General features: G+C 39.2%; 1 protein-coding gene across 2 annotated transcripts; it reads left to right on the forward strand.

Annotated features, from left to right (window-relative positions):
* Positions 1-27,698, forward strand: LOC130929855 (vimentin A2-like). 2 transcript variants are annotated; one of them, XM_057857448.1, is made up of 9 exons: positions 1-598; positions 4,214-4,274; positions 12,107-12,202; positions 15,395-15,559; positions 17,431-17,556; positions 17,635-17,855; positions 21,380-21,423; positions 21,494-21,576; positions 24,686-27,698. In XM_057857448.1, exons 1-9 carry the CDS (start codon positions 60-62, stop codon positions 24,725-24,727), a joined length of 1,377 nt encoding a protein of 458 aa, XP_057713431.1. In that variant the 5' UTR covers positions 1-59; the 3' UTR covers positions 24,728-27,698. The 2 variants fall into 2 exon arrangements, with proteins under 2 accessions (XP_057713431.1, XP_057713430.1); XM_057857447.1 differs by having other exon boundaries at positions 4-598; positions 21,491-21,576.
* Positions 27,699-27,758: the final 60 nt, after the last annotated feature.

Consider the following 27,758-nt stretch of genomic DNA (forward strand, 5'->3'; position numbering starts at 1 on the left):
GAGTGGGATGATGCGGTTTCGTTGGGACGCGCGTGCAGCATCAAACTCGGGACAGCAGCATGTCTACTTACAGATCTCCTCATAGCTCCTATAGGAAGATGTTCGGCGGAGATAGAACCACGGTGAGAAGCAGCTACTCCAGCCGCCAGTATTCCGCGCCCATGCGCACTACCCGGGTTCTGTCCTACGGAGCCCCGGGGGGCTCTGGCGGCATGGTGTACGCCACCAAGACGCAGCGTTTGCGCAGTAGCAACGCGGCTATGCCCCGGCTCGCCTCGGAGCAGCTGGACTTTTCGCTGTCCGACGCTATCAACAGCGAATTCATCGCCAACCGCACCAGCGAGAAGGCGCAAATGCAGTCACTCAACGACCGCTTCGCAAGCTACATCGAGAAGGTGCGCTTCTTGGAGCAGCAGAATAAGATCCTGCTGGCCGAGCTGGAGCAGCTCCGAGGCAAGGGCACGTCGCGAGTCGGCGACCTGTACGAGGACCAGATGCGAGAGCTCAGGCGCCAGGTGGACCAGCTGAGCAACGAGAAGGCCCGAGTGGAGGTCCACCGGGACAACCTGGCCGATGACATTGGGAGGCTCCGAGATAAGTAAGTTTTGGGGGTAGGAGGCTCACTCAAATGTTCCATTCATTAGGTACACTTGAAAGCAGCTATTATCATATCTGGACAGTTACAAGGACAACTTACCACCATCATGACCAACATTAAAGTACACGAGTAGGCCATCATAAACAAGGCAAAAGTATCATTTATCCAGGGGCGTCACTAGGTTTTAAGAACGGGGGGGGCTTAGCCCCCAGGAGATGATTTATGATCATATATAAGTTAATAATCATACGTTACATAATTATTAGGGCTGTCAAACGATTAAAATTTTTAATTGAGTTAATTACAGCTTAAAAATTAATTAATCGTAATTAATCGCAATTCAAACCATCTATAAAATATGCCATATTTTTCTGTAAATTATTTTTGGAATGGAAAAATAAGACACAAAATGGATATATTCATTCAACATACGGTACATAAGTACTGTATTTGCTTATTATAACAAATCAACAAGATGGCATTAACATTAACATTCTGTTAAAGCGATCCATGGATAGAAAGATTTGTAGTTCTTAAAAGAAAAATGTTAGTAAAAGTTATAGAAATTTTATATTAAAACCCCTCTTAATGTTTTCGTTTTAATAAAATAAGTAAAATTTTAAATAAAAAAATTAACTAGTAGCCCGCCATTGTTGATGTCAATAATTACTTACACAATGCTCATGGGTGCTGAAGCCTATAAAATCAGTAGCACCCAAGCGCCAGCAGAGGGCATCAAAACTCCATAAAACACAATTAACAAGTACTCACATTTAATCTGTCTGAGCGGGACATGTGCGTTAATTGCGTCAAATATTTTAACGTGATTAATTTAAAAAATTAATTAACGCCCGTTAACGCGATCATTTTGACAGCCCTAATTAAAGCCCCTGTTAATGTTTTCGTTTTAATAAAATTTGTAAAGTTTTCGATCAAAAAATAAACTACTAGCCCGCCATTGTTGATGTCAATAATTACACAATGCTCATGGGTGCTTAAGTTCATAAAATCAGTCGCACCCAAGCGCCAGCAGAGGGCGACAAAACTCCAAAAAACACAAGTTAACAAGTGAAGATTGCAATGTGCTGTCATTTTAATCTGTGTGAGCGGGGCATGTGCGTAAATTGCTTCAAATATTTTAACGTGATTATTAAAAAAAAAAAAAATTACCGCCCGTTAACGCGATAATTTTGACAGCCCTAATAATTAGATTTAAACTAATATTCTGGCAACTTCATAGTGACAATGTGAATATGTCAGCATTTTTTGGTAATTTTTTTTTCAAATAAAACTACACCAAATTATTTAGGAGGGGCTTGAGAATATTTTTTTTTGGGGGGGGGGGGGGGGGGCTGATGACGACGCCACTGATTATCTCTCTGTATTTTTTTCAGCAGCTTGAACATTTATTTATAAAGCATCATAGTGACCTTGTTAGCACATGAATCTTGCTTTTCTGTTTTTCTCCCATATACTTGGGATACCACCCACATCAAATTCATACAGTACTTTGTTGAGTCACGTGTATTGCATCGTTCATGGCTTTCATAGGTGAGGATGATGATGCAACACAGGCGTTTGCTTGTGACTTAAGAGATGTTTTAGGGCAATCTGTGCCACTTTAAACTGCTCCTGTCTGTTAATGTGAGAGGACAATAGTATATTATTCATTCATGTGATTAATGCTTGTAAATGAAGACAAACAGCCTAAAACGTATACATTCCTTTGTGCATGGAAAATTATGGTGTCCAGGCCTGTTAAAATATTGTAGTGTGGTAGGCCTAATTGTTCTTTATTCCTTAAAAAAAACAAAAACAAGAAATTTATTGGGAACATCCCTATTGGATCTCTTATTACCGTCATTGGCAGCCAATGAGTTAATTTATAAAATAAAATGAAAGCCGTTATAACAGTGGAATGTTGTGAAACTGTTTACTTAAATGCTAATGTGCCAAAGGTAATTTGTGATCAGTGTAAAAAAAGTTAATTACAGTAACTCTGCTACAGTGGGGCAAATAAGTATTTAGTCAACCACCAATTGTGCAAGTTCTCCTACTTGAAAAGATTAGAGAGGCCTGTAATTGTCAACATGGGTAAACCTCAACCATGAGAGACAAAATGTGGGGAAAAAAAACAGAAAATCACATTGTTTGATTTTTAAAGAATTTATTTGCAAATCATGGTGGAAAATAAGTATTTGGTCAATACCAAAAGTTCATCTCAATACTTTGTTATGTACCCTTTGTTGGCGATAATGGAGGCCAAACGTTTTCTGTAACTGTTCACTCTTCGCTTGGTGTAAAGAAATCAACTGTGGGAGCAATTGTTAGAAAATGGAAGACATACAAGACCACTGATAATCTCCCTCGATCTGGGGCTCCATGCAAGATCTCACCCCGTGGCTTCAAAATGATAACAAGAACGGTGAGCAAAAATCCCAAAACCACATGGGGGGAGCTAGTGAATGGCCTACAGAGAGCTGGGACCACAGTAACAAAGGCTACTATCAGTAACACAATGCGCCGCCAGGGACTGAAATCCTGCACTGCCAGACGTGTCCCCTTGCTGAAGAAAGTACACATCCAGGCCCATCTGCGGTTCACTAGAGAGCATTTGGATGATCCAGAAGAGGACCTCCGCCCTGATGAACTCGTCTGTGCCCTTGAGCAAGACACTGAACCCCATTTTGCTCCTGGTGCTGCGTCACCAGTAGATGGATGGCGAGATAGTGTAAAGCGCTTTGAGTGCCTTGAAAGGTGGAAAAGCGCTATATAAGTATAACACCATTTACCATCTCGTGTTTGGAGGAGAAAGAATACTGAATTGCATCCAAAGAACTCCATACTCACTGTGAAGCATGGGGGTGGAAACATCATCCTTTGGGGCTGTTTTTCTGCAAAGGGAACAGGGCGACTTATCTGTTTAAAGGAAAGAATGAATGGGGCCATGTATCGAGAGATTTTAAGTGAAAATCCCCTTCCATCAGCAAGGGCAACAATGGAGTGGCTTCGTGAGAAGCATTTTAAGGTGGCCTACCCAGTCTCCAGATCTCAACCCCATAGAAAATCTGTGGAGGGGGTTGAAAATCCGTGTTGCCCAATGACAGCCCCAAAACATCACTGCTCTAGAGGAGATCTGCATGGAGGAATGGGCCAAAATACCAACAACAGTGAGTGAAAAGCTTGTGAAGAGTTACTGAAAATGTTTGGCCTCCGTTATTGCCAAAAAAAAAAAGGGTACATAACAAAGTGTTGAGATGAACTTTTGGTATTGGCCAAATACTTATTGTCCACCATGATTTGCAAATAAATTCTTTAAAAATCAAACAATGTGATTTTCTTTTTTTTTTTTTTTTTTTCACATTCCGTCTCTCATGGTTGAGGTTTACCCATGTTGACAATTACAGGCCTCTCTAATATTTTCAAGTGGGAGAACTTGCACAACTAGTGGTTGACTAAATACTTATTTGCCCCACTGCACCCTTGAACAAAGCTTAATTTGCTAATTCGCTGGAGCTCTCGTGAGGATAAGCAGTAATGAAGATGAACTAATGAAATGAGTTACAAGCTTGAACCTATCCAACGTCTGGCTTAATGTATTGTCTTTCTTCCCAGGTTGCAGGATGAGATGTCACAGAGAGAAGAGGCTGAAGCTAACCTGCAGAGCTTCCGGCAGGTAACAGTATGATCTGACACGACACACTTCGCCACACCTGTTTCAGTAATAGTTTATTTAAAAGTATAATTTTGAGACGTTTGTCTTCTGAAGTTACACGGTGGGGCGATTTAAACCTAATGCTAAGATCCTGAATAATCACGAGTCTCTCATTCATCCCTATGACTCTCTTTTCTCCCTGGCTAGACAGGAATGTGTCCCTGTTGTGGTACAACAGCGGATTGTAGCCATGATCCCAAATAGCCAGAGAGCAGGGCCTGCTAGGACAAGACAAGCTTGGACGCTTGGTTGGTTGAGTTGTGTTCAATCAGGCTTGCAAGGAGAAAGATCTTTCTAAGTCTGACTGGTCACACTGAATAAGCCGGTTTCTGACAACAACAGTGTTGGCTCCATGTGGTTATCAGAGCGAGAGGACAAGCCACCGTGAGATCCGGCCGCCTGGCAACGGCAGCCTTTTCGTGTTGGGGATTAATGTCAAATCAAAGGCATGATGACGATGACGAGTACAAGCCACAACATTAGGTTATTTTCATTGACAGATGCTCAAAATGATGGTACAAGTTGGACGTCCCATTATGTTGCGTTGGCAAAAAAAATGCTTTGGATGTTGTGGTTCTGTCCTAGTTTTCATACTGATGGATTTTCAGACCAAGGTGGTGGTGATATTTTTTAAAAAGCAGGATTAGAGAATGTGATTCCAACTATAGGTGGATGACACCCCACTGGAAAGTTGTGGTTTTCGTCCTGGTTGGGGGACAGAAGTCCTGCTCTAGAAGTCCCGCTTTCCACCCTCAACAGGGTTCTTAAGGGTGCATGGGAGTTTGTCCAATTACCGTCATTTTCGCACTATAAGGCGCACCTGACTATAAGCCGCCACCCACCAAATTTGGCACTGTTGGAATTTAGTCCCCCTGGCCAAAGCTGCACGGAAATGGGGGCAGCCGAACGGAAATGGTGCTCCGCTGTTTACCGCCCCCGCGAGCCAAACCGGGAGGAAGCAAAACTCCGCGCGTTCCTGTGTTAACCCTATGTACTGACTCTATGTTCCAAAAGTTTGAAGAAGACTCACCGAAAGCAGGTTGACAATTTATTCGTCGACAATGGTCAAAAAACAAGGCAAAAACAGACGACGGAGGGACAATTCTGGATCCAAAACAAGGCTACATAGAAATTGTTTCAGAGCAGCAAATCTGTGTTATCTCAGTGTCCAGTGTTTTTTAAGTCCGTGGTGAAGTAGGCCGGGCCAAAGGTGTGTCCGGGCATTGCTTTTGGGACCTTCCTTCTGGGGCCGGATTTGGGCGGTTTAGGTTCGTGCGCGGATGGGATGTGGTTCCCACAGCGACTGACGCTGGTCTTGATGTCCCAAGCGCCCACTATCAACTCTGTTACCCGGGCTGGCGCGACTTGTTTTAGGACAAAGCGCGCTGGTCTTTGTCCTTGTTCATTGTCGGGAGAACTGATTGCCAGAGTTGGTGCGTCAACCTTGCTCGTGACGCACACGTTGGGCTTCTGTGATAAGATGGCGTTGTGTATCTATTCTGCTTCTTTAAACTATGGTGTGCTATTTATTTTATATTAGGTGTGTTAGTCCTACAGTAAGTATGAGAAATAATACTGTTCCCTAATTAATTATATTACGTGTGTTCGAGTAATGCAAACAGTTAGACGGTACTTACGAGAAACTGTATCATTTTTTAATGTTCCCCTCATGAGCTCAGATAAGGTTATTCACTTTACTGTGTCAAGGGCATGGAGTGAAGTCTGCCTAAACTATAGTTAGATGAATGTGTTAGACTAATGTAAACAATTATATGGTGTTTGTGAGAACGGTACCTATTCCCTTCAGCACCAAAACTGCATTTGTTCATAGATAAGCCGCACAGGACTATAAGCTGCAGCTGTCCTCACTGTATTATTGGATATTCACACCAAAAGATATTAACTGGTAACATAAGCGGCTCGGACAATGAAAGAATGATACTATTTGACAGCGGCATCACATGACTGTCATAAGACCTAAAAAACCACCATTAAGCTTTGAACCAATTGGCTGCAAAACTTTATTGCTTCAAAAAGCTTCATTGGTTATCACTGCTCCCTTGAGAGAGACAGTAAACCTCTGCTGCCACCTGCTGTCAACACTGTTATTATCCAACATGCCTCCTAGCATGCATTGCAGCACTGCAGATGTAAATAACAATTAAAATTTATGTGCTCCGGTAATTATTTCTTCAGTTACTGTTCCGATTGTTTCATCATTTTTTAGAAAGGCTGTCAAACGATTTAAATTTTTAATCGAGTTTATTACAGCTTCAAAATTAATCGTAATTAATAGCAATTCAAACCATCTATAAAATATGCCAAATTTTTCTGTAAAATATTGTTGGAATGGAAAGATAAGACACAAGATGGATATATACATTCAACATATGGTACATATGTACTATATTTGTTATAACAATAAATCAACAAGATGGCATTAACATTATTAACATTCTGTTAAAGCGATCCATGGATAGAAAGACTTGTAGTTCTTAAAAGATAAATGTTAGTACAAGTTATAAATTGTATTAAAACCCCTCTTAATGTTTTTGTTTTAATAGAATTTGTAAAATTTTAATCAAAAAATAAACTAGTAGCCCACCATTGTTGATGTCAATAATTACACAATGCTCATGGATGCTTAAGCCCATAAAATCAGTCGCACCCAAGCGCCAGCAGAGGGCGACAAAACTCCAAAAAACACAAGTAACAAGTTGGCATTGCACTGTCTGTCATTTTAATCTGTTTGAGCAGGTCATGTGCGTTAATTACGTCAAATATTTTAACGTGATTAATTTAAAAAATTACCGCCCGTTAATGCGATAATTTTGACAGCCCTAGTTTCAAGTTTTTGTGTGTAACGTTTGGCATTTCTATCTATTCAGGTTAAGAAATGCCGTTCACTTCAAAAGAAAAGGCGTTTTGATAAGACATTTTGCAGGCAGCGCTCATGTTGCACATTTATGAAAATCTGCCATAGAACCAACAAATATTTGTACTTTTCTTTGTATATTCAACCAATAAAACCTATGACCTTCAACATAAAGTGTATACAGTTTTATTAAGATCCATCAACTAGCAGGGGCAATTAGAATGGGGTCAACCATATTGGAACACCCTGTAAATGCTTAACAAACTGTTAACAAATACTTCACAAATCAACAATAAATCATTTATTCAACAGTTACTAATGATCTATTAACTAGTAAAACGGATAGTTATCATAAAGTGTTACCAACTTTTTTTTTTAAACCAAGTGTTAAATTGTTTAGTTAAAAAAAAAAAAAAAAAACGTTTTCATTTTGATGCATTCTCTTCTTGTTGGAGTAGATATATTAAACAGTTGTGGATAAAGAGCTCACTTTTTTAGGTAAAAGTACAGAAAAATGGGCAAAACAAACCTACTTAGGTACAAGTATCTAAGAAAAAATTGACTCAAGTACAAAAATACTGGCTTTAAAATTTACAAGTAAAAAGTAAAAGTATTTTCTCCGAATACAAAAATGTGATGAGAGATCTGAGCATATGTTCAAAGAAATAAACAGAAAATTCCCTGACAGCTCAATTTTATTTAAAACTGTGCAGAATGGAAAAATCAAGGGGAAAAAATGACTGTACTGTAAACAGAAGCTTAACAAGTTCACAACTATCAGGTGCATCCCCCACCTACTGCACAAGAGTGTGCAGAACCCATCTGAAGGCGCGCTGCTCTCACTGTTGGTTTTTATTTGTTTTGCTGCCTCTAGTGGTCAGTTGAGGTATATTTGCACCGGGCTTGTCGATTGAGCCGGAGGCATGAAAACAAAACTATTACTTCACTGTGAGAAAAAACCCCAAAAGTAACGTGTAACACAAGCGACAATTTGAAAAGTAGTGAAGTAAAAAGTACAGATAGGTGCTGTAAAATGTAGTCAGGTAAAAAGTACTAGTACTGCAACGATGAATCAATTAACTCGAGTAATTTGATAAGACAAAAGTTTCGAATCAAATTTTGTAAATAAATTCTTTAAAAATCAAACAATGTGATTTTCTGTTTTTTTTCCCACATTCTGTCTCTCATGGTCGAGGTTTACCCATGTTGACAATTACTGGCCTCTCTAATATTTCAAAGTGGGAGAACTTTCATAATTAGTGGTTGACTAAATACTTATTTGCCCCACTGTATATCCCCGGCCTCAGGTGGAAGGAATCGTTGCTTTTTTGAAAGCATATACTTTTCCGAAAGAAAATAAAATCTTTGCGCTTTTAGTATTGCGAATCAAAAAGAGTAATCCATTTTAAAAATAGATTGGTCACTAATTTGTAAAACTTGACGACAAACTCACTTTGGACTGATGAATAATCGAGAAAAAAATTAGATTGACCAAATTTAGGCATGAAGTTAAAACACTTCTACAGTGGATGCTTGCGTGGGCAGACCATACACTACCTTACATAAGAATGACAGGAAGGAACTTGGTGTGACATGCCAACAATGAGGGGTTTGCTGCCTGCACGTTGGCCCGCTCAGTCAGGCAGACAGTCACCCTCCGAGCCCACGAAACGTTTGGGATACCAGGGCTGAATAGCGCGCTTTGTTTGCGGCATTAGCGGAGGGCAAAGCCGCTTCATTTGCTGATACCTCATTTGATGGCCTGCCAACGTCCAGAGGACAAAGCTTGGCAGTGTGGCGTCACCACAACAATTCCGAAACCAACACTAATTGATAATAGGCAATGGTTTAATCCTCAGTTGAGATCCGCAAGGGCAACATAAAATAAGCTAATTTAATAAGTATTTTACGCCGATGTGAACTAAGGGTGGGAACCACTGGGTACCTCACGGTACGATTTGCGATACAACGCTCACGATAACGATGATCTCACAGTATGGTGACATAACAATGATTCAACATTATTCTACAACAAACTCATGTCGTTTCCTGGTCATTTTCGGTCACCTCCTTTTCCTTTTGGGGAATTTACGATACACTTCTTGTTGATTTTGAGTTACTGAAAAGGACCTGACTAAAGAATGTCCCCAAATAATTAGGAAGTGACTCAAAATCAATAGGAAGTAACTAGTACTGCAACGATTCATCGATTAACACTAGAAAACCCAGTCGAGGCCGACTTGGCCTTTCCCAAGACGAACACTCCTAATATTCCCTCGCAATGGCCGATTTGGCCTCTCCTCCGTGACTCCTATGATAGTTTGTGCCAGTTCAAGTCAAGCTACATTTATTTAATTACATTTATTTATGAAGTTTGACACTTTGTACACATTTTTTAATTCACTTCTCCTATACTCCACACATAACGACAAAAAGAATGGCCCAAATGTGTACATTGTTTTGAAGAAAAAAAAAAAAAGCGTTTTAGAACTGGAATTTGATTGTAAAGCAGGAATTGTGTCTATAGTTTAGAAGGACTGAATCAGGGGCATGGAGTATGGATTGTGGTCATTGTGTCTGAAAATGTATGACTAGTGGTTGCATTTCCATATGAACGGCTGTTGTCTGTCCGACAACGACTTGCCAATTTAAAAGCACTTGGGTCATTTTTGCCACCTCTGGGTTTTCCGGGGGAGAGGCCATATCGGCCATTGTTTGGGAATTGTAGGAGTACCAGAATTCTCTGGGACTTCTAGTAGGGTTGTTCCAATCATGTTTTTTTGCTCCAGATCCGATCCCGATCGTTTTAGTTTGAGTATCTGCAGATCCCGATATGTCCCGATCCGAGTGCTTTTTTTTTTTGCTCCCGATTCAATTCCAATCATTCCCGATAATTTTTCCCGATCATATACATTTTGGCAATGCATTAAGAAAAAAATGAATAAAACTCGGACGAATATATACATTCAACATACAGTACATAAGTACTGTATTTGTTTATTATGACAATAAATCCTCAAGATGGCATTTACATTTTTAACATTCTTTCTGTGAGAGGGATCCACGGATAGAAAGACTTGTAATTCTTAAAGGATAAATGTGACTTTGTATATTGTGACTAAATATTGCCATCTAGTGTATTTGTTGAGCTTTCAGTAAATGATACTGTAGCCATCCATGCCCAAATGCATGATGGGAAGTGCAACCATGACTGTGCGTAGTGCTACCAATTGATACATCTTCTCTGCGTTGGGAAATAAATACGGTGTTAAGAAAAAGATCAATTACTACCTTGCTTCCCCACATTGCTTCCCACGATATTTCTAATCGTAGGGAGAGGGATTGTAAGGCTTTAGCCAACTTCAAAAAGGCTCCAAAGGCTGCCAAAATTCACTCTACTCATCTTACGCTGCCTTTTAGCTCTCTATATAGGTAAAACGGCCCCATTACAGATTGAGCGCGACAATTCGTGAGTGGGTCGTGCAGCGCATACATTAACTGCGTAAAATATTTTATCGTGATACATTTTTTAAAAAATTAATTACCGCCGTTATCGGGATAAATTCGATAACCCTACCTTAAACCTAAACTAAAGACTCTGGATGAGTGTAACATATTATGTCTGTAACGTTAAATACAATTAGAAAACGATTTAATAAAAAAAAAAATATATATATAAAAAGGCATGTCCGATATTTTTTTGCCGATTCCGATACTTTGAAAATGACGTGATCGGACCCGATCGATCGGCATCATCTCTAACTTCTAGTGTTAACTCGAGTATTCGATTAGAAAAAAAATATTCAAATTAAATTTTGTTGCTTCGAGTATTCGTTTAATTGAAGTGGCATTGTAATGGTTTATTTTGAAAGTGTTCGGTCTGCCTCATTTCACATGGCTTAATCCAGCTGCTGCCTGGTAAGACCAACGTAAGCTAAGTTTTTGTTTAAGCTAATGTTTTTTTAATGCATTTGTAATTTAGTTTAGAGCTATATTGCCTGAACCATTTGTTAAGAGCATTGTAAAAAAAAAAAAAAAAGTTAGCATTTTATAGCATTTAAGCTAGCGGACTTTTGCTCAGCAAGTTAGCAAATTGTTCTTTTGTTGTAGTTAGATCCTTATTTATTAATTTTTTTACCGTTTGAGGCTCAGCTCAGGTATCTTAATTTTTTATGTTCCTTATCCGATTACTCGATTATTCGAACTAACTAGTTCATCGATTAATCGACTACTAAAATAATCGATAGCTGCAGCCCTATAAGTAACCTGTAAATGCCCTAAAATGAATAGGTAGTGACCTGTAAATGGCGACAAAACAATAGTTGTGAATGCTCTGGTTCCAGTGCCATTGTCGCCGCTAGTGTCCAATCCAGTCAACATCAATGCCAGCCAGTGAGCTAACATAGGCACTATTCAAATGGAAGATTTTGGTAGCAACCTGTTGGTTCTTCTTTAAAGTGACACTTTTTAAAAAAGATATACCGATTCTTGGTGGGAACATATTAAGAACCTTTAGGGCTACAAATTATTGCAATATATTACCTTTTTGATATATTGTCTGAACCCAAATGTGAACAATGATGAAACATGGCAACTTTGTAAAATGAAGATCTGACTTAAAGACTTGTAGGCTCTAAAGAGCCACAATTGTTCTCTTTTACTAAAATGTTATTAGAAACACATAAAATATTGCTATTGATTTAAAAAATCTATAATATTTAGTACATGTTTTGACCTACAGAGTGCGCCGTGGTTTTATACCTGCAATGGACGCTCGGGGTGATGACGTAGATTGTCACTGTCACTCGACGATATTATATATGTTATATTCAGGAAATTACGGTATTTAAGAAACATTTTTTTTTACAATTCATGTCATATTTAAAAGTTCTCTAAGTCTGTGGGTGTCATGGTGCAGGATGTGGACAATGCTGCTCTGACCAGATTGGACCTGGAGAGGAAGGTGGAGTCCCTCCAGGAGGAAATCGACTTCCTCAAGAAGCTACATGATGAGGTAAGCGTGATTTTTGTGTAACTACTGAGGAAATGCTCATATGTGGTACTATAAAAGGATCTAGTGTTTATCTTCGGAGAATTCAAATCACTGCAGGAATAGAAATTGTAATGTGATATTTGGACTAGTGATGTCAAACGATTAAAAAGTTTAATCTTGTTAATCATATGTCAATTGTGTGATTAATCATGATTAATCACATTTGCCTCGGGATGAATTAAGTTGCTCTTCAGGAAAAAAAAATCTAGGAAAATACTATAATTGACTTAAAATTTGTTTTAAGATGAAATGTATAATGTGTGAATGAATTAATAATTAACCAAATAGAGTTTTAAACTTTTATTTAACAACTCAGCTCGTATAAAATAAAAAATAAAATAAATTGTCGGTATTATACAGCAAAGAGTTTTCACAGATTAAAGTACCTCAGACTAACAATGTGGCTCAAGTACCGTTTGGCATATTACCCAAAATTGACTGCCAATTTAAAGAGCAGACAAGCACATTACAGTAACAATAGCTAGTGTTTCAAAAAATGTGTAAACAACTTGTCTGTTAAATTGAACATTTCACACAAATAAATGCAGCATTTGCAGTTTTACACTAAATGGCCTGAAAGCTGTGTGAGATATTAAAAAAAAAAAAAAAAAAATTCACACACTTAACTGAAAAACATTACACTAAACTGTGTGCAAAGGTGTTTAGAAACACTGCTTAAGTTAGCCATACTCTTATTTTTTTTTTAACCAACTTCTCAGGCAAACTAGCTTGTTGACATTTTCAGATAACTGAGCAGACCTTTTCTTTTGAACAATGTACCCTGTCAAAGAAAACAGTCTCTCGCAAGGAACGGTTGTGGCAGGTGTGACCAGATACTTTTTTTGCAAGGTGGGCCAGCTAACTGTGGGCACTATTGTGTGCAGACCACCACTGTAGTGGACATGAGTCCATGCTGGCACTGCCTTGTACCTGTCTAGTGGTTTGTCATTGGTTGTTGTTGTTTGTTGTCATTGGATTTTCAAGGCCCTCGTCTTCGACTATGTTAAAGGGTCTACACTCTACAGTCTCTGGCTACCCATGTAGCGATAGCAGTAGTCAACCTACTTGGTTTCTTTTTGTTGACAAGTCCGAGTCCGCACTCTGCCAGTGTAGCTTGATGACTGCTGCTTGTTTCCACAGTGTTAGCGTCATTGCTAACACTAGCGAAGATATGCTTTGCCCGAAGGTGGTACTTTAGGCTGGTTGAGCTTCGATCGAAGGACAGTTCATCACAGCAGTATGTGCACACAACTTTGGTTTTATCCAGGTTTCCATTAGGCAGCTTTTTAAAACGGAATTCGGTCATCATCCTCACTCATCGTTGCTGGCATTATGTCCTGCATTGCCGAGCGGAGAATGTAAACATCAGCGTGTGGGACTACAGGAGGCAGTTGTGGCCAAGCTTAGTGTGAGCGGTAAATTGCGTTATTTTTTTTTATGCGTTAATATTTCCAGATTAATCATGGTCGTTAACGCGTTATTGTTGACAGGCCTAATTTGGACATAATGTGGACTGCAGGACAATGTTTTTGTTAGCCTTTTTATTTTTCGTCTTGGTATTAGTATTTAGGACGAAAATGCTTATTAGTCTTATTATACTTATTAGTCTTAGCGTTATTTAGTTACTTCAAAATGTGTTCGTGTTCATCTAGTTTTAGTCAACGATTACTGAAAATGTTTTTGTCTGTAAAATTCAAAAGTTTTAGTCTAAAAATAAAAGATTTCCAACAATTTCAAAAGAACATTGACAAACGAGCACATATTATAGCATCTACAAGGACAACGCCAACTTGATGATGATGATATACACTCAGAAGTATTTTTTAAAAAATTGTGGGAAAGCTTAAGCTGACACTCGACTCGCTAATGCGGATGCTATGCTAATGCTACGAGTTACATTTAGTGTGTGATGATCACTCAGCACAGACGTTTAAAGGCTAAAGTAACATTGCATATTCTTTCTTGCCAAGATAAGAAAACAAATCTTACCATTTGTTTCAAAACAAGCAAGCCAGTGTGGACACTGGTGAGTGGGGGGCGCAGCCCGTCACGGGTGACACACCTAAACACTGTTACGATTAGGGGTGTGACAATATATCGAAATGGTGATATGTCGTGATACTTTGTATCCCAAAAGGTTATTGATATGCTCCTGCCAAGAATCGAAATATCATTCTAAAAAGGTGTCAATGTCTAAAAAAAAAATTTAAAATGAACCAACAAGTTGCTACCAAAATCTTCCACCATAATTGTGTCTCAATTAACTCTAAGGCTGCATCGACGATGCTTGACGCCCAATCCATTTAGAATGGCGGACAGTCATTCTGTTCGATTTTCAGGGCATTTAGAGGTCACTTGCTGTTCGTTTTTGGGCATTTACAGGTAATTTCCTGTTGAGTTTTAGTCACTGCCTATTCATTTGGCTGATTCCCAGGTCACTTCCTGTTCTGTAACTCAAAATAAACAGGAAGTGACCCATAAAATACCCCAAAATCAACAGGAGGTAACTGAAAATCAACAGGTAAATGACCTTTAATGGCCCAAAATTACCTCATTGCCTGGCATTGGCTGCCACTGACGGCCATAGATGTTCAATCCGTTTGAAGTGGGAGGGATGGCAGCGAATGAACGAATGTTCATTCGCTGCCACCCTCCCAGTTCAAAAGGATTGGACATCTACTAGTGATAACGTCATTCCAGTTCCAAGCAGAAGCTTGTTTTTCTGTTTATTAGTTGTTTGGAGAATATCATAGAATGATTTCCTGACCAATGTATCGATAATCGTTGTATCGCCATATCGTCAGATCATCGTTATCGTGAGCTTTGTATCGCAAATCGTATCGTATTGTGAGGTACCAAGAGGCTCCCACTCCTAGTTACGATGCAGGCCAACTACACATACAATAAGAATATGTCACACATTGTTAGAGTATGACGGAAATTTGCTCATTTCCGTCTTGTTCTCGTCTTGTCAGACGAAAACTAGCATTCATCTCGTTACGTTCTAGTCTCCCAAGACAGGTTTTTAGTTATCGTCCGTCATCATGAAAAAATTGTTAGTCGACGAAATAGTTTGGAAATGTCATGATTGACGAAAACAACAACGCTGCAGGAATACAAATTCTAATGTGATATTTGGACATACTGTGGCAGGAAATGCTGGAGCTGCAGACCCAGATCCACATGCAGCAGCACGTGCAAGTGGACATGGAAGTGGCCAAGCCGGACCTGACAGCTGCTCTGAGGGACGTACGCTTGCAGTACGAGAATCTGGCCTCCAAGAACATCCAGGAGTCTGAGGATTGGTACAAGTCCAAGGTTGGGATTTTAAGCTAAGCAGCTGGACTGTGTTTACACCTCCAAAACATTTTTCATTTTAGAGAATTCTCCTAATTTTACAAGATCAAAATTATATACTGGTACAATACTTAATCAAAATTTTTCCTTTTTTGAGAATTGTTATTTTACTCAAATACAGTATATTAATTATTACAAAGGTTGAAACTATTCTATTAAAGTTGCTGTATTTTTCGGACTAGTACAGTGCCCTCCATAATTATTGGCACCCCTGAAAAAGAAAAAATTTAAATTAAAAAATTTTTTTTTTAAAAATTCAAATAATATGGGACCTTAATGGAAAAAAAGAGAAAAATCCAACCTTCAATACAAGTGCATTCATTCAGTGGGGAAAAAATCCCACATAAAGAAAAAAGTATTTGACATCAAATAATGTGTGTCACAATTATTAGCACCCCTGTTGGTAATACTTTGTACAACCCCCTTTTGCCAACAAAACAAGGTCTGGGGACTGAGATGGCCATGGGAGGAGCTTGATTTTGTGTCTGGTGAACCATTTCTGTGTAGATTTGGCCATATGTTTAGGGTCATTGTCTTGCTGAAAGACCCAGTGTTGACCCATCTTCAGCTTTCGGGCTGAGGGCAACAGATTTTGATTTGAAATGTCCTGGTATTTCAAAGCATTCATGATGCCATGCGCCCTGAAAAGGTTCCCAGGGCCTTTGGAAGCGACCCATCCCCATACTTCGCAGTGGGTATGAGGTGCTTTTCAGCATGCACATCTTTCGTGGCAAGCCAGACCCACTTAGAGTCTGCGAGTAAATAATTTTTTGAAGTCGTTTTTTTTTTTTTTTTTTTAAACTAAATATTAGACATCAAGTAATGATTCTAAGCTAAAAATGACATTTTGAATAATAAATATAATTAATTACCTTTGTTTTATGGCTGGGTTGCAACAAAAGCGGTTGCGCGACGTCTGTAAACGGGGGTTTCCAGGGTAAAACGGACACATTAAAAATAGCTCGGGGGCTTAATGCGCCATGAATCTGCTATGGCAGCATATATTGTTCTATCAAACACAACAGTGCTTAAAATACATCTGTTTATTTTAAAGAGTGCAAGAGCAGAAACTGCTTTTTCAGCCTTGTCTGTGTTTCCCGCCATATCGTATCCTAGAATTGTTGTAAAAGAATAGTCAAATTAGCAATTTTGAAGTATAAGAAGTTGCAATCAACCAAACATTTTTCCCAAAAAGTTGTATACAGAACAGGTCATAATTTTGTATGAACAAAGACCTACTATTAAAGTTGCACATTTTTTGATAATTGACACCTATAAAAAAAAAAGTCAATTTAAAGCACATTTTTTGATAATTAACAGCTATAAAAAGTCAATTTACAAGAACAGTGATATTTTCCAGCACATCAGTGAACTTTTCTTCTGATTAAAGAATTACTGTAAGCATTTTACCAAAAATATTTCAGTTGAGAATTGCTGTAGTTTTACAAGATTTTCTCCAGAATTTATATCTAATGAGGATAGTCATTCTAGGAGTCATTAGTATTATAAACTATAGTCATTTTTATAAGAGTTAAATTATTTTTGGAAAAAATAAACTGCTTTACACCATTCATAATGCCGTTTCTTGTGATACAAACGCTTGGTTCTTTAGCATTTGAACTGATGATCATGCGGGTCAATGTAGTCTCACCACAGAGGACAATGCAGAAAAGCTAGTTTCTGCTGCCCTCTGTGGGTCATAGATATTACTGCAGTTTAAACAGCTCTCTCCCTAAGCGTAAAAGCAGTTTTTCCTCACACTAATTGATGTCTATTTTTCCATTATGACCACATTTACTGTCTCTCAACTGACTCACATTATTTACTCTCAGTTTGCAGACCTCACTGAAGCGGCCGCCCGCAACAATGATGCTCTGAGGCAGGCCAAGCAGGAGGCCAATGACTACAGACGCCAGGTTCAGGCCCTCACCTGTGAAGTGGACGCCCTAAAAGGAACCGTGAGTGCCCATATACTATGGCCTTGGGAGGTAACGGCGGAAGATCCTCAACCCCAACGCTCAATCGCTTGTCCCCAGAATGAGTCGATGGAGCGGCAGATGCGAGAGATGGAGGAGAACTTCTCTACTGAAATGGCCGGCTATCAGGATACCATTGCTCGCCTGGAGGACGACATTCACAACATGAAGGACGAGATGGCTCGCCACCTTCGGGAGTATCAGGATCTCCTCAATGTCAAGATGGCTCTTGACATCGAGATCGCCACCTACAGGAAACTGCTGGAAGGAGAGGAGAGCAGGTGATGTTGATTTCACTATTTCATCTGTATAAAGTCGGAAAAAAAATCAACAATTGAATATTTGTTTTATTTTGGAGCAAAAAAAGGACACTAACATTATACACTCACCGGCCACTTTATTAGGTACACCTGTCCAACTGCTCGGTAACACTTAATTTCTAATCAGCCAATCACATGGCGGCAACTCAGTGTATATAGGCATGTAGACATGGTGCAGTTCAAACTGAGCATCAGTATAGGGAAGAAAGGTGATTTGAGTGACTTTGAACGTGACATGGTTGTTGGTGCCTGAAGGGCTGGTCTGAGTATTTCAGAAACTGCTGATCTACTTGGATTTTCACGCACAACCATCTCTAGGGTTTACAGAGAATGGTCCGAAAAAGAAAAAATATCAATTGAGCGGCAGTTCTGTGGGCGGAAATGCCTTGTTGATGCCAGAGGTCAGAGGAGAATGGCCAGACTGGTTCAAGCTGATAGAAAGGCAACAGTTACTCAAATAAACCGCCTGTTACAACCAAGGTAGGCAGAAGAGCATCGCTGATTGCACAGTACGTCGAACTTTGAGGCAATGGGCTACAGCAGTAGAAGACCACGCCGGGTGCCACTCCTTTCAGCTAAGAACAGGAAACTGAGGCTACAATTTGCACATGCTCATCGAAATTGGACAATAGAAGATTGGAAAAACGTTGCCTGGTCTGATGAGTCTCGATTTCTGCTGCGACATTCGGATGGTAGGGTCACAATTTGGCGTCAACAACATGAAAGCATGGATCCATCCTGCCTTGTATCAACGGTTCAGGCTGGTGGTGGTGGTGTAATGGTGTGGGGAATTTTTTTTTGGCACTCTTTGGGCCCTTTGGTACCAATTGAGCATCGTTGGAACACCACAGCCTACCTGAGTATTGTTGCTGACCATGTCCATCCCTTTATGACCACAATGTACCCAACTTGTGATGGCTACTTTCAGCAGGATAATGTGCCATGTCATAAAGCTGGAATCATCTCAGACTGGTTTCTTGAACATGACAATGAGTTCACTGTACTCAAATGGCCTCCACAGTCACCAGATCTCCATCCAATAGAGCAGCTTTGGGATGTGGTGGAACGGGAGATTCGCATCATGGATGTGCAGCCGACAAATCTACACCAACTGTGTGATGCCATCATGTCAATATGGACCAAACTCTCTGAGGAATGCTTGCAGCACCTTGTTGAATCGATGCCACAAAGAATTGAGGCAGTTCTGAAGGCAAAAGGGGGTCCAACCCGTTACTAGCATGGTGTACCTAATAAAGTGGCCGGTGAGTGTATATGTTAGTATAAAACATAGTTTATTTTATACAAAATGTATTTCTCACCAAACGTGTTCATTTTTCCTTATGTTCAGCTATTTTTGGACAATTTCCACTTTTATTATTTTCAAACATCCGGCAGTTTTCGCTTATCGGTCTTAATATTTATTTACTTCTGTTTTTGTTACTTGTATCCAAATTTCGTATGCATTTTCTGCAATATTGTAGTATTTACCCTTAAAATGTCTTGAATATTTTTTTGTCTAAACAATGTGAATCTGTTTTTTGATTTCTTATTTTGTCCCTTATCTGAATAGCATTGATAAAATATGTGTTATTTTAATTAGAGATGTCCCGACCCGATATTTGGATTGGATCAGACGCCGATATGGGCAAAAAAATGCGCATCGGTATCGGATCGGAACACGGAAAAATTCCGATCCAGACTTCCGATCCAGTTTTTTTTTTTAGAAATCCGGTCCAGGTTTTCCAGTGCACCGATTTACATAATCCATTCCAGTTTTTGCTTCGGTTTCCCTAAAACCCGGTCCGCATTTTACGGGACACCTTCAATACACTACATTTACATTACCGTCTCCCAATTTACCGATAGACTTTATCGGTATAAATGTCAGCTGTGTGGGATCATTTCACCTTAAAGGACTACAAGACGACGAGGCAGAGTGCAACATATGCCACAATAAAGTCAAGCGTAGTGGTAAAGCTGTAAGAAGTTTTAATACAACCAAGCTAATCAAGCATTTAGCGAAATACCACCACAAACAATATGAAGAGTATGTTAAGAAAACCGAAGACAAAAGGAAAGGTCCTACACAACTAACACTGGCAGAAACTTTTGCTATGCGTGACAAACTGGCACCCAATAGTCCCAAAGCCCAGGGAATAACGAGTCATTGCCAAAGAATTACTTCTGGATGACGAGCCATTATCTCTCGTGAGTAAAGACGAACCATCCAACACTTAGGCCACGGTACAACATGCCCAGCCGTCATTACATCCTTGAGCGATTCGGCCATGAAATATGTCAAGTAAAGCGGAACTAATACACAGCGCGGTCTTCGGGACGCAATGTGGCCAGTTTCTCAGCTGACAGCCGCTACAAACTACGTCAACGTCGTTTTACTGGAGATAATAGATATAATATGTATATAGAACTAGATGCAAAACGACAGACTCGACTGCGTTAGCAACATTGAAGTATTGAAAACCAGATGCATTCGTAAACAGCCGCCATCTTAAAGCAGAAGACTTCCCTAGTAGGCTGTTGTGAACCTTCCAAGCAAACCTAATTAACTTTTTATCTAAAATACTAAATCGGCAAAATCTTGACTTGAATCTATCTTCAAAACAGTTTTAAAACTTTCACATGTCGAAAGTAGAAAGGAAATTATGGAATAACGGGAGCAATTTTAACAACTTTAACAGTTGATTTGCAAAATTAAATGAATTGAATGTAGTTTAAAGCTGCTGATACAGAATGGGGACTTGAGTATTTCATTTACTGTTTTAAAATGTTAACTTGATCCTGAAATAGTTGTTTATTTAAACCTGAGAGGCTTTTTATACAATTTTTGTAACTAATGCAAGAAACATTAAAAGCCTCTAATAGCTTGGGGGATTTGTGGGATTTTCCACTGAGGTTGTTGGTGTGTTTTGCTTTTTTAAGACAGTTTACAATATTATTTGCACGTTTTACTGACTGACTATGCCATTTCTGTTTGTTATTTATAATGTTTTGTGTTTGTCACTGAATAAACAGGTCAGTTTCTTGTTACGAACTGTTGAGTGTTATTCAAACTCACCTAATTCAGCTGGCCAGTTGTTATCAAGAGTACTAAAACCTTTTTCAACATGAGTCTGACAACTAAGTAAGGAGGTTAAATAACTTTAAACTTTAACACATGCTCAGATAGGTCGGTATCGGTATCGGCCAGTATCGGTATCGGATCGGAAGTGCAAAACAATATCGGTATCGGATTGGAAGTGCAAAAACCTGGATCGGGACATCCCTAATTTTAATTAAGTTGTATTTTTCAATAATTATTTGATCATATTTTGTGTGATTTCATATCTTTTGAATTTTTCTGCTTTTAATTTGTGGTTTTATATTAATATTGTGTTATTTTCCCTAATATTTTGGAATCATTTTAATTTGTGAGCGCAGAATAGTAATTGCTTTCAGTAGTATTCTCATTGTTGAGCACTTTACAGAATCTCCACCCCAATGCCAAACTTCTCAGCTCTCAACCTGAGAGGTAAGTTTAGTTTTACATTTTTTTTTAACCACAAAAATGACATAAATCAACTTTACAATTTTTCCAGAAGCCATGGTGGAATACAAACCTCAAGTGGAAACTGCAACCACCAAGAAGGTTCTCATCAAGACCATCGAGACCAGAGATGGTCAGGTACAAGGCCCGCAAATTATTCGTAATGACTTCGTATAGGGTGACCCCAAAAAAAGGGAACTTTTTAACTATACCATAAAACTAAAAGTAATGGAAGAAAATATTTTATTCATAGTACTTGAAACCTTCAAACATGCCATTTAAGAAAAAAAAAAAAAAAAACATTCTTGAAATCTACTGTTGAGATTCCTCATTGACCGCTGCAACATCTCAGCTGGGATACCGTGAATTTCATCCGGAATTCACTATGGTTACTTAAATTACACAGTTGCTTAAGGTACTTGCTTAAGGTCACCGTCTTGCTGTGCTGCCACTTGCTTATGTCGGCACTTCAATAATTACCGTAATTTTCAGACTATAAGCCGCTACTTTTTTTCCCCTCATTTTGAATCCTGCAGCTTATGGTTCAGTTCGGCTTATTTTTGATTTATTTGGGTTAATAGGTAACACTTTATTTGACAGCGGCGTCATAAGACTCATTATCAGATAGATAACATTAAATGTCATCCGGTAAATTATGTCACTAACTCCATTTACAGTATGTCCAGCTCGGATCTTCAACATCCATTCAAAATGGAGATAATTTGCCAGATGACAGAAAATGACATCTGTCATAAGCATTCATTAATGCTCATGGCAGTGTCATGTCATAATTATGAGCCAAATAAAGTGTTACCAAGTGCAGTGCCCTCCATAATTATTGGCACCCCTGGTTAAGATGTTTTTTAGCTTCTAATAATTTTTTTTTTTTTTAATTTAATATGGGACCTTAATGGAAAAAAAGAGAAAAATCCAACCTTCAATACAAGTGCATTTATTCAGTGGGGAAAAATCCCACATAAAGAAATAATTATTCGACATCAAATAATGTGTGTCACAATTATTAGCACCCCTGGTGTTAATACTTTGTACAACCCCCTTTTGGCAACAAAACAAGGACTGGGCACTGAGATGGCCATGGGAGGAGCTTGATTTTGTGTCTGGTGAACCATTTCTGTGTAGATTTGGCCATATGTTTAAGGTCATTGTCTTGCTGAAAGACCCAGTGACGACCCATCTTCAGCTTTCGGGCAGAGGGCAACAGATTTTGATTTAAAATGTCCTGGCAATTCAAAGCATTCATGATGCCATGCACCCTAACAAGGTTCCCAGGGCCTTTGGAAGCGAAACAGCCCCACAGCATCACTGACCCACCCCCATACTTCACAGTGGGTATGAGGTGCTTTTCAGCATGCGCATCTTTCGTGGCACGCCAGACCCACTTAGAGCGTTTGTTTCCAAAAAGCTCAATCTTGGTCTCATCTGACCAAAGCACACGGTCCCAGTTGAAGTCATTATGGAAAGAACAGTTGAAGCCTGGGACCGTGTGCTTGGGTCAGATGAGACCAAGATTGAGCTTTTGGCAACAAACACTCTAAGTGGGTCTGGCGTGCCACGAAAGATGCGCATGCTGAAAAGCACCTGTTTTCTGAAATTTCCAGGTTCGCGGTGAATCAGTAACAGGCACACTTTTGCTAAACTAGACGATGTTTATTGATTAGAAAATGCAGAATAAATGAGATTTATTGATCACAATCCCACAAAAGCAAGCGAACAGATATCAAAAACAAGCAAACAAATGGTAACCTGATGCTAGATTTGAGTTTGAGATTTGAGTCCCCGCGTTACGTTACAGCACAACTAGTTGTCCCTTAGAAATGAAAATCGCTTACCGTGACAAACGAGTGGGAAGCCAACAACACTCCAGTAAAGCGGCAAAGGGACAAAGGCCAGGCGATCCATACGTGACCCGCTGGTAGACCTCACTGGTCGCCCGGAAATGTTGAGAGGCCAACTTCCGCCCCCGAGCGGCACGGCCCCGTCCAATCACAAACATTTAAGCTACTTTTGGTTCAGCCCCCTTGAAAAAGGGCTTTTCACATGGGACAAATGAGCTGTACTGCAACAGATGCCAACAAGTGGTAAATATTATGGGTGCAAAACAAGTTATCTCTATGGGACCCAGGCGTGTAACTATGGGACCCAGGCGTGTAGTAAAACAATACTCTGGTGCAAAACAAGTTATCTTGTGAGATTCTCAAGTGCGTCTCCTAACTATGGGAACAAGGTGAAAAACAATAGAAGTTGTTACAATCTGTCACAGAAGCAATCATACGTCACAAAAGCATAATGTAATATTTTCCCCAATCAGCACCTCATACCCACTGTGAAGTCTGGGGATGGGTCAGTAATGCTGTGGGGCTGTTTCACTTCCAAAGGCCCTGGGAACCTTGTTAGGGTGCATGGCATCATGAATGCTTTGAAAAACCAGTACATTTTAAATCAAAATCTGTTGCCCTCTGCCCGAAAGCTGAAGATGGGTCGTCACTGGGTCTTTCAGCAAGACAATGACCCTAAACATAAGGCCAAATCTACACAGAAATAGTTCACCAGACACAAAATCAAGCTCCTTCCATGGCCATCTCAGTCCCCAGACCTTGTTTTGTTGGCAAAAGGGGGTTGTACAAAGGATTAACACCAGGGGTGCTAATAATTGTGACACACATTATTTGATGTCAAATAATTATTTCTTTATGTGGGATTTTATCCCCACTGAATAAATGCACTTGTATTGAAGGTTGGATTTGTCTCTTTTTTCCATTTGGGTCCCATATTATTGGAATAGAAAAGAAAAAAAAAAAAAAAAAAAAAAACAGAAGCTAAAAAACACATCTTAACCAGGGGCGCCAATAATTATGGAGGGCACTTTACATCTAAAATAGACATTGATTGACTGAAAGTGGTTCAATATTAGATGAAATGTCTTGTTTTCTCATGTATATTTATAATTGCTCTTAACCTAAAAAAAAAAAAAAAAAAATGCTTTATCCGATTACTCCATTAATCGATAGAATTTTCAGTCGATTACTCGATTACTAAAATATTCGATAGCTGCAGCCCTAGAATACAGTATATACTTTCTTCCATCAGCCTTGATTTTTTTATTGTAGTGCTAAAAAGTTCCCTTTTTTTGGGGGGGGGGGGGGGGTCACCCTGTATGTAGTGTAACTTTACATTCATTGTAATGGTTCTCTTTTAAGGCGATTGATTGTAATGGTTCTCTTTTAAGGTAATTAACGAGTCGACCCAGAACCACGATGACATGGAGTAATAAGGCCCTTGTCGAAAACAACACACACAAGCAATACGACAATAGTCACTGGCTCTACACTCAAAGACACACATAGCTTCAAAAAGTGCCTTTTTCAATGTAATGATTCGGTATGCTAGTTAGTTTAAAAACACAATGTATCTAGCTTGCATTTGTGTTGTTTTTTGTTGTTGTTGAAGAAACAATAGTTAACTATTATAACACAACTTTTTGATAGATTCAAAAGTAGGGATGGGAATCGAAACCCGATTCCAATTCCGAACCGGTTCCTAGTGTTTCGAGGCCTCGACATCACAATGAAAAAGCCTTAACGATCTCTTTCACGATTCCTAAAGACACATATTGCGTCGTGACGTGTCTTGTTGTCCAGACGTATCAAACTAGCATGGCGCCAAGAACCACTCGCTCCAAAGTTTGGCTACACTTCACCAGGAAAGAGGGTGAAAATAAAAGGTTAGGATGGTTTAGCACAACGTGGCAGGCGTAAACATAACAATGACAGCACGTAGGTTCAAACGCTTGAAAGTGTGTCTTCACTTCACGAGGAAAAATTTGAACAAAGCGACTTACAGTCATTGCAAGGTGGAGATAAGTGCGTCGGGAGGGAATACGACTGTAGTGTCCTCACCAAGACGCCAAGTCTCAGTCCTGGCTTTACAGCGGGCTAAACTCCCAAATGACAATGCAGAAGACATTGGTATAATTTGCTGACTTTATTCAACCATCACTTGAAGAATGAAACTAAAAATAGATATGAAACAAATCAATTTCATCCCAAATAACAAACAGGTTTGCATCAACGTAAATATGCGATGATTAGCTGCTAATACAATAACAACACAAATGGTTAGCATACGTTCGCTAGAGTTAGCACATCGTTCAAACCACTACACAACTGGATTTAAGTATTCGATCGCGAGTGGAAACACACAACAACAACACAAAAGATGATACATACAGGCGTTGCCTCGAGATATTTTACAAACATTACAAACTCACTCGCTTGGATGCAGCACTTCTTCGCGTGTAAGTGCCCTCTTCACACGAGCGCGTTCTTCTTCATGTGAGGAAGCACAAGGGCGCCCCCACTTGAGCGTGAAAGCACCATAAAAACTAAATGCATTTCAATATAATGGTAAATAATACACTTAAACACATGGGTCCCCAAACTACGGCCCCCGGGCCGGATAGGGCCCGCCTCCAAATTTGGTCCGGCCCCCTGAACAATACCAGAGAGCATTTTGATTTTTTTTTTTCTCAATAGTGTTATTTATTTCCTGGCCTTTTTCTGTGAGGAAGTCGGAGAGGGCTATTTAATTAATAGTGTTATTATTATTTATTACTATTATATTATTATTTTTATTTTATTTACTTTTGTTCCATGAAGGTTCCAGAAAGGGTTATTTGATTGTGGCTTTCTGAAAAACAAATAATTTTTCACTAGGGTTGTTCCGATCATGTTTTTTTGCTCCCGATCCGATCCCGATCATTTTAGTTTGAGTATCTGCCGATCCCGATATTTCCCGATCCGATTGCTTTTTTTTTGGCTCCCAATTCAATTCCAATCATTCCCGATAATTTTTCCCGATCATATACATTTTGGCAATGCATTAAGAAAAAAATGAATAAAACTCGGACAAATATATACATTCAACATACAGTACATAAGAACTGTATTTGTTAATTATGACAATAAATCCTCAAGATGGCATTTACATTATTAACATTGTTTCTGTGAGAGGGAGCCACGGATAGAAAGACTTGTGACTTTGTATATTGTGACTAAATATTGCCATCTAGTGTATTTGTTGAGCTTTCAGTAAATGATACTGTAGCCATGCCCAAATGCAGGATGGGAAGTGGAACCATGACTGTGCGTAGTGCTACCAATTGATATATGTTCTCTGCGTTGGGAAATAACATAAGGTGTTCAGAAAAAGATCAATTGCTACCTTGCTTCCCCACATTGCCTCCCATGATATTTCTAATCAAAGGGAGAGGGATTGTAAGGCTAGCCAATTAAAAAAAGGCTCCAAAGGCTGCCAAAATTCACTCTACTCATTTTACGCTGCCTTTTATCTCTCTAGATAGGTAAAATGGCGCCATTACAGATTGAGCGCGATAATGCGTGTGTGGGTCATGCAGTGCATGCATTAATTGCGTTAAATATTTTAACGTGATACATTTTTTTAAAAATTTAGTAGCGCCGTTATCGGGATAAATTTGATAACCCTACCTTTAGCCTAAACTAAAGACTCTGGATGAGTGTAACATATTATGTCTGTCACGTTAAATACAATTAGAAAACAATTTAATAAAAAAAAAAAAAATATATATATATATATATTAAAAAAAGGCATGGCCGATATTTTTTTGCTGATTCCGATACTCTGAAAATGACGTGATCGGACCCGATCGATTGGGATGCCGATCGATCGGGACATCTCTATTTTATACATTTAGGCACTCCTGCAATCGTCACACTTTTTCTGTTACAAACTGACCCCGGCCCCTCATCAGAGAAGGGAAAAGTTATGTGGCCCTCACAGGAAAAAGTTTGGGGACCCTTGCTTTAACACATATTACAAAAGGCAGAACAACGACCTACATGCCAATATATACCAATATTTATTTCTATTAAAAAAATGTTTCAGTAAAATGTTACACATTCTTGTGCATTTGCCACTTATTGCCACAGTTAACATTGAGGCTTTGGGCCTCTTTTGACCTCGTTGTGAGTTTGTAAGGTTGTGACTTCTGATTAAACAAACTCGATGCCAATCAAAATGATTGTTCTTCTTTTCCCCCAAATTAGAATCGATAAGAGAATCGAATCGTTAAGCAATATCGATAATGGAATCGGAATCGTAAAAATTGTATCAATTCCCATCCCTATTCAAAAGGCACATGGTCAGATGCTAAACATGGTTACCACTGTCCTCTTTGCAGCAATAAACTAATGAAACTGTGAGCGACGTGTGATGCTTTTGTGGTTGCTCTTTCATTGTCAAATGCTAAGAATAAATGTACC

This window comes from Corythoichthys intestinalis, chromosome 14 (genome assembly GCF_030265065.1).
Source record: "Corythoichthys intestinalis isolate RoL2023-P3 chromosome 14, ASM3026506v1, whole genome shotgun sequence".
Taxonomy (NCBI): domain Eukaryota; kingdom Metazoa; phylum Chordata; class Actinopteri; order Syngnathiformes; family Syngnathidae; genus Corythoichthys; species Corythoichthys intestinalis.

Bases quoted from the DNA above. Each gene is read 5' to 3' on its own strand.
- LOC130929855 (XM_057857447.1), top strand. From the start codon at position 60: ATGTCTACTTACAGATCTCCTCATAGCTCCTATAGGAAGATGTTCGGC. The intron at 15,560-17,430 runs GTTGGGATTTTA...ATTTACTCTCAG, and splicing joins AGGATTGGTACAAGTCCAAG to TTTGCAGACCTCACTGAAGC. The intron at 17,856-21,379 runs GTGATGTTGATT...AGCACTTTACAG, and splicing joins CTGGAAGGAGAGGAGAGCAG to AATCTCCACCCCAATGCCAA.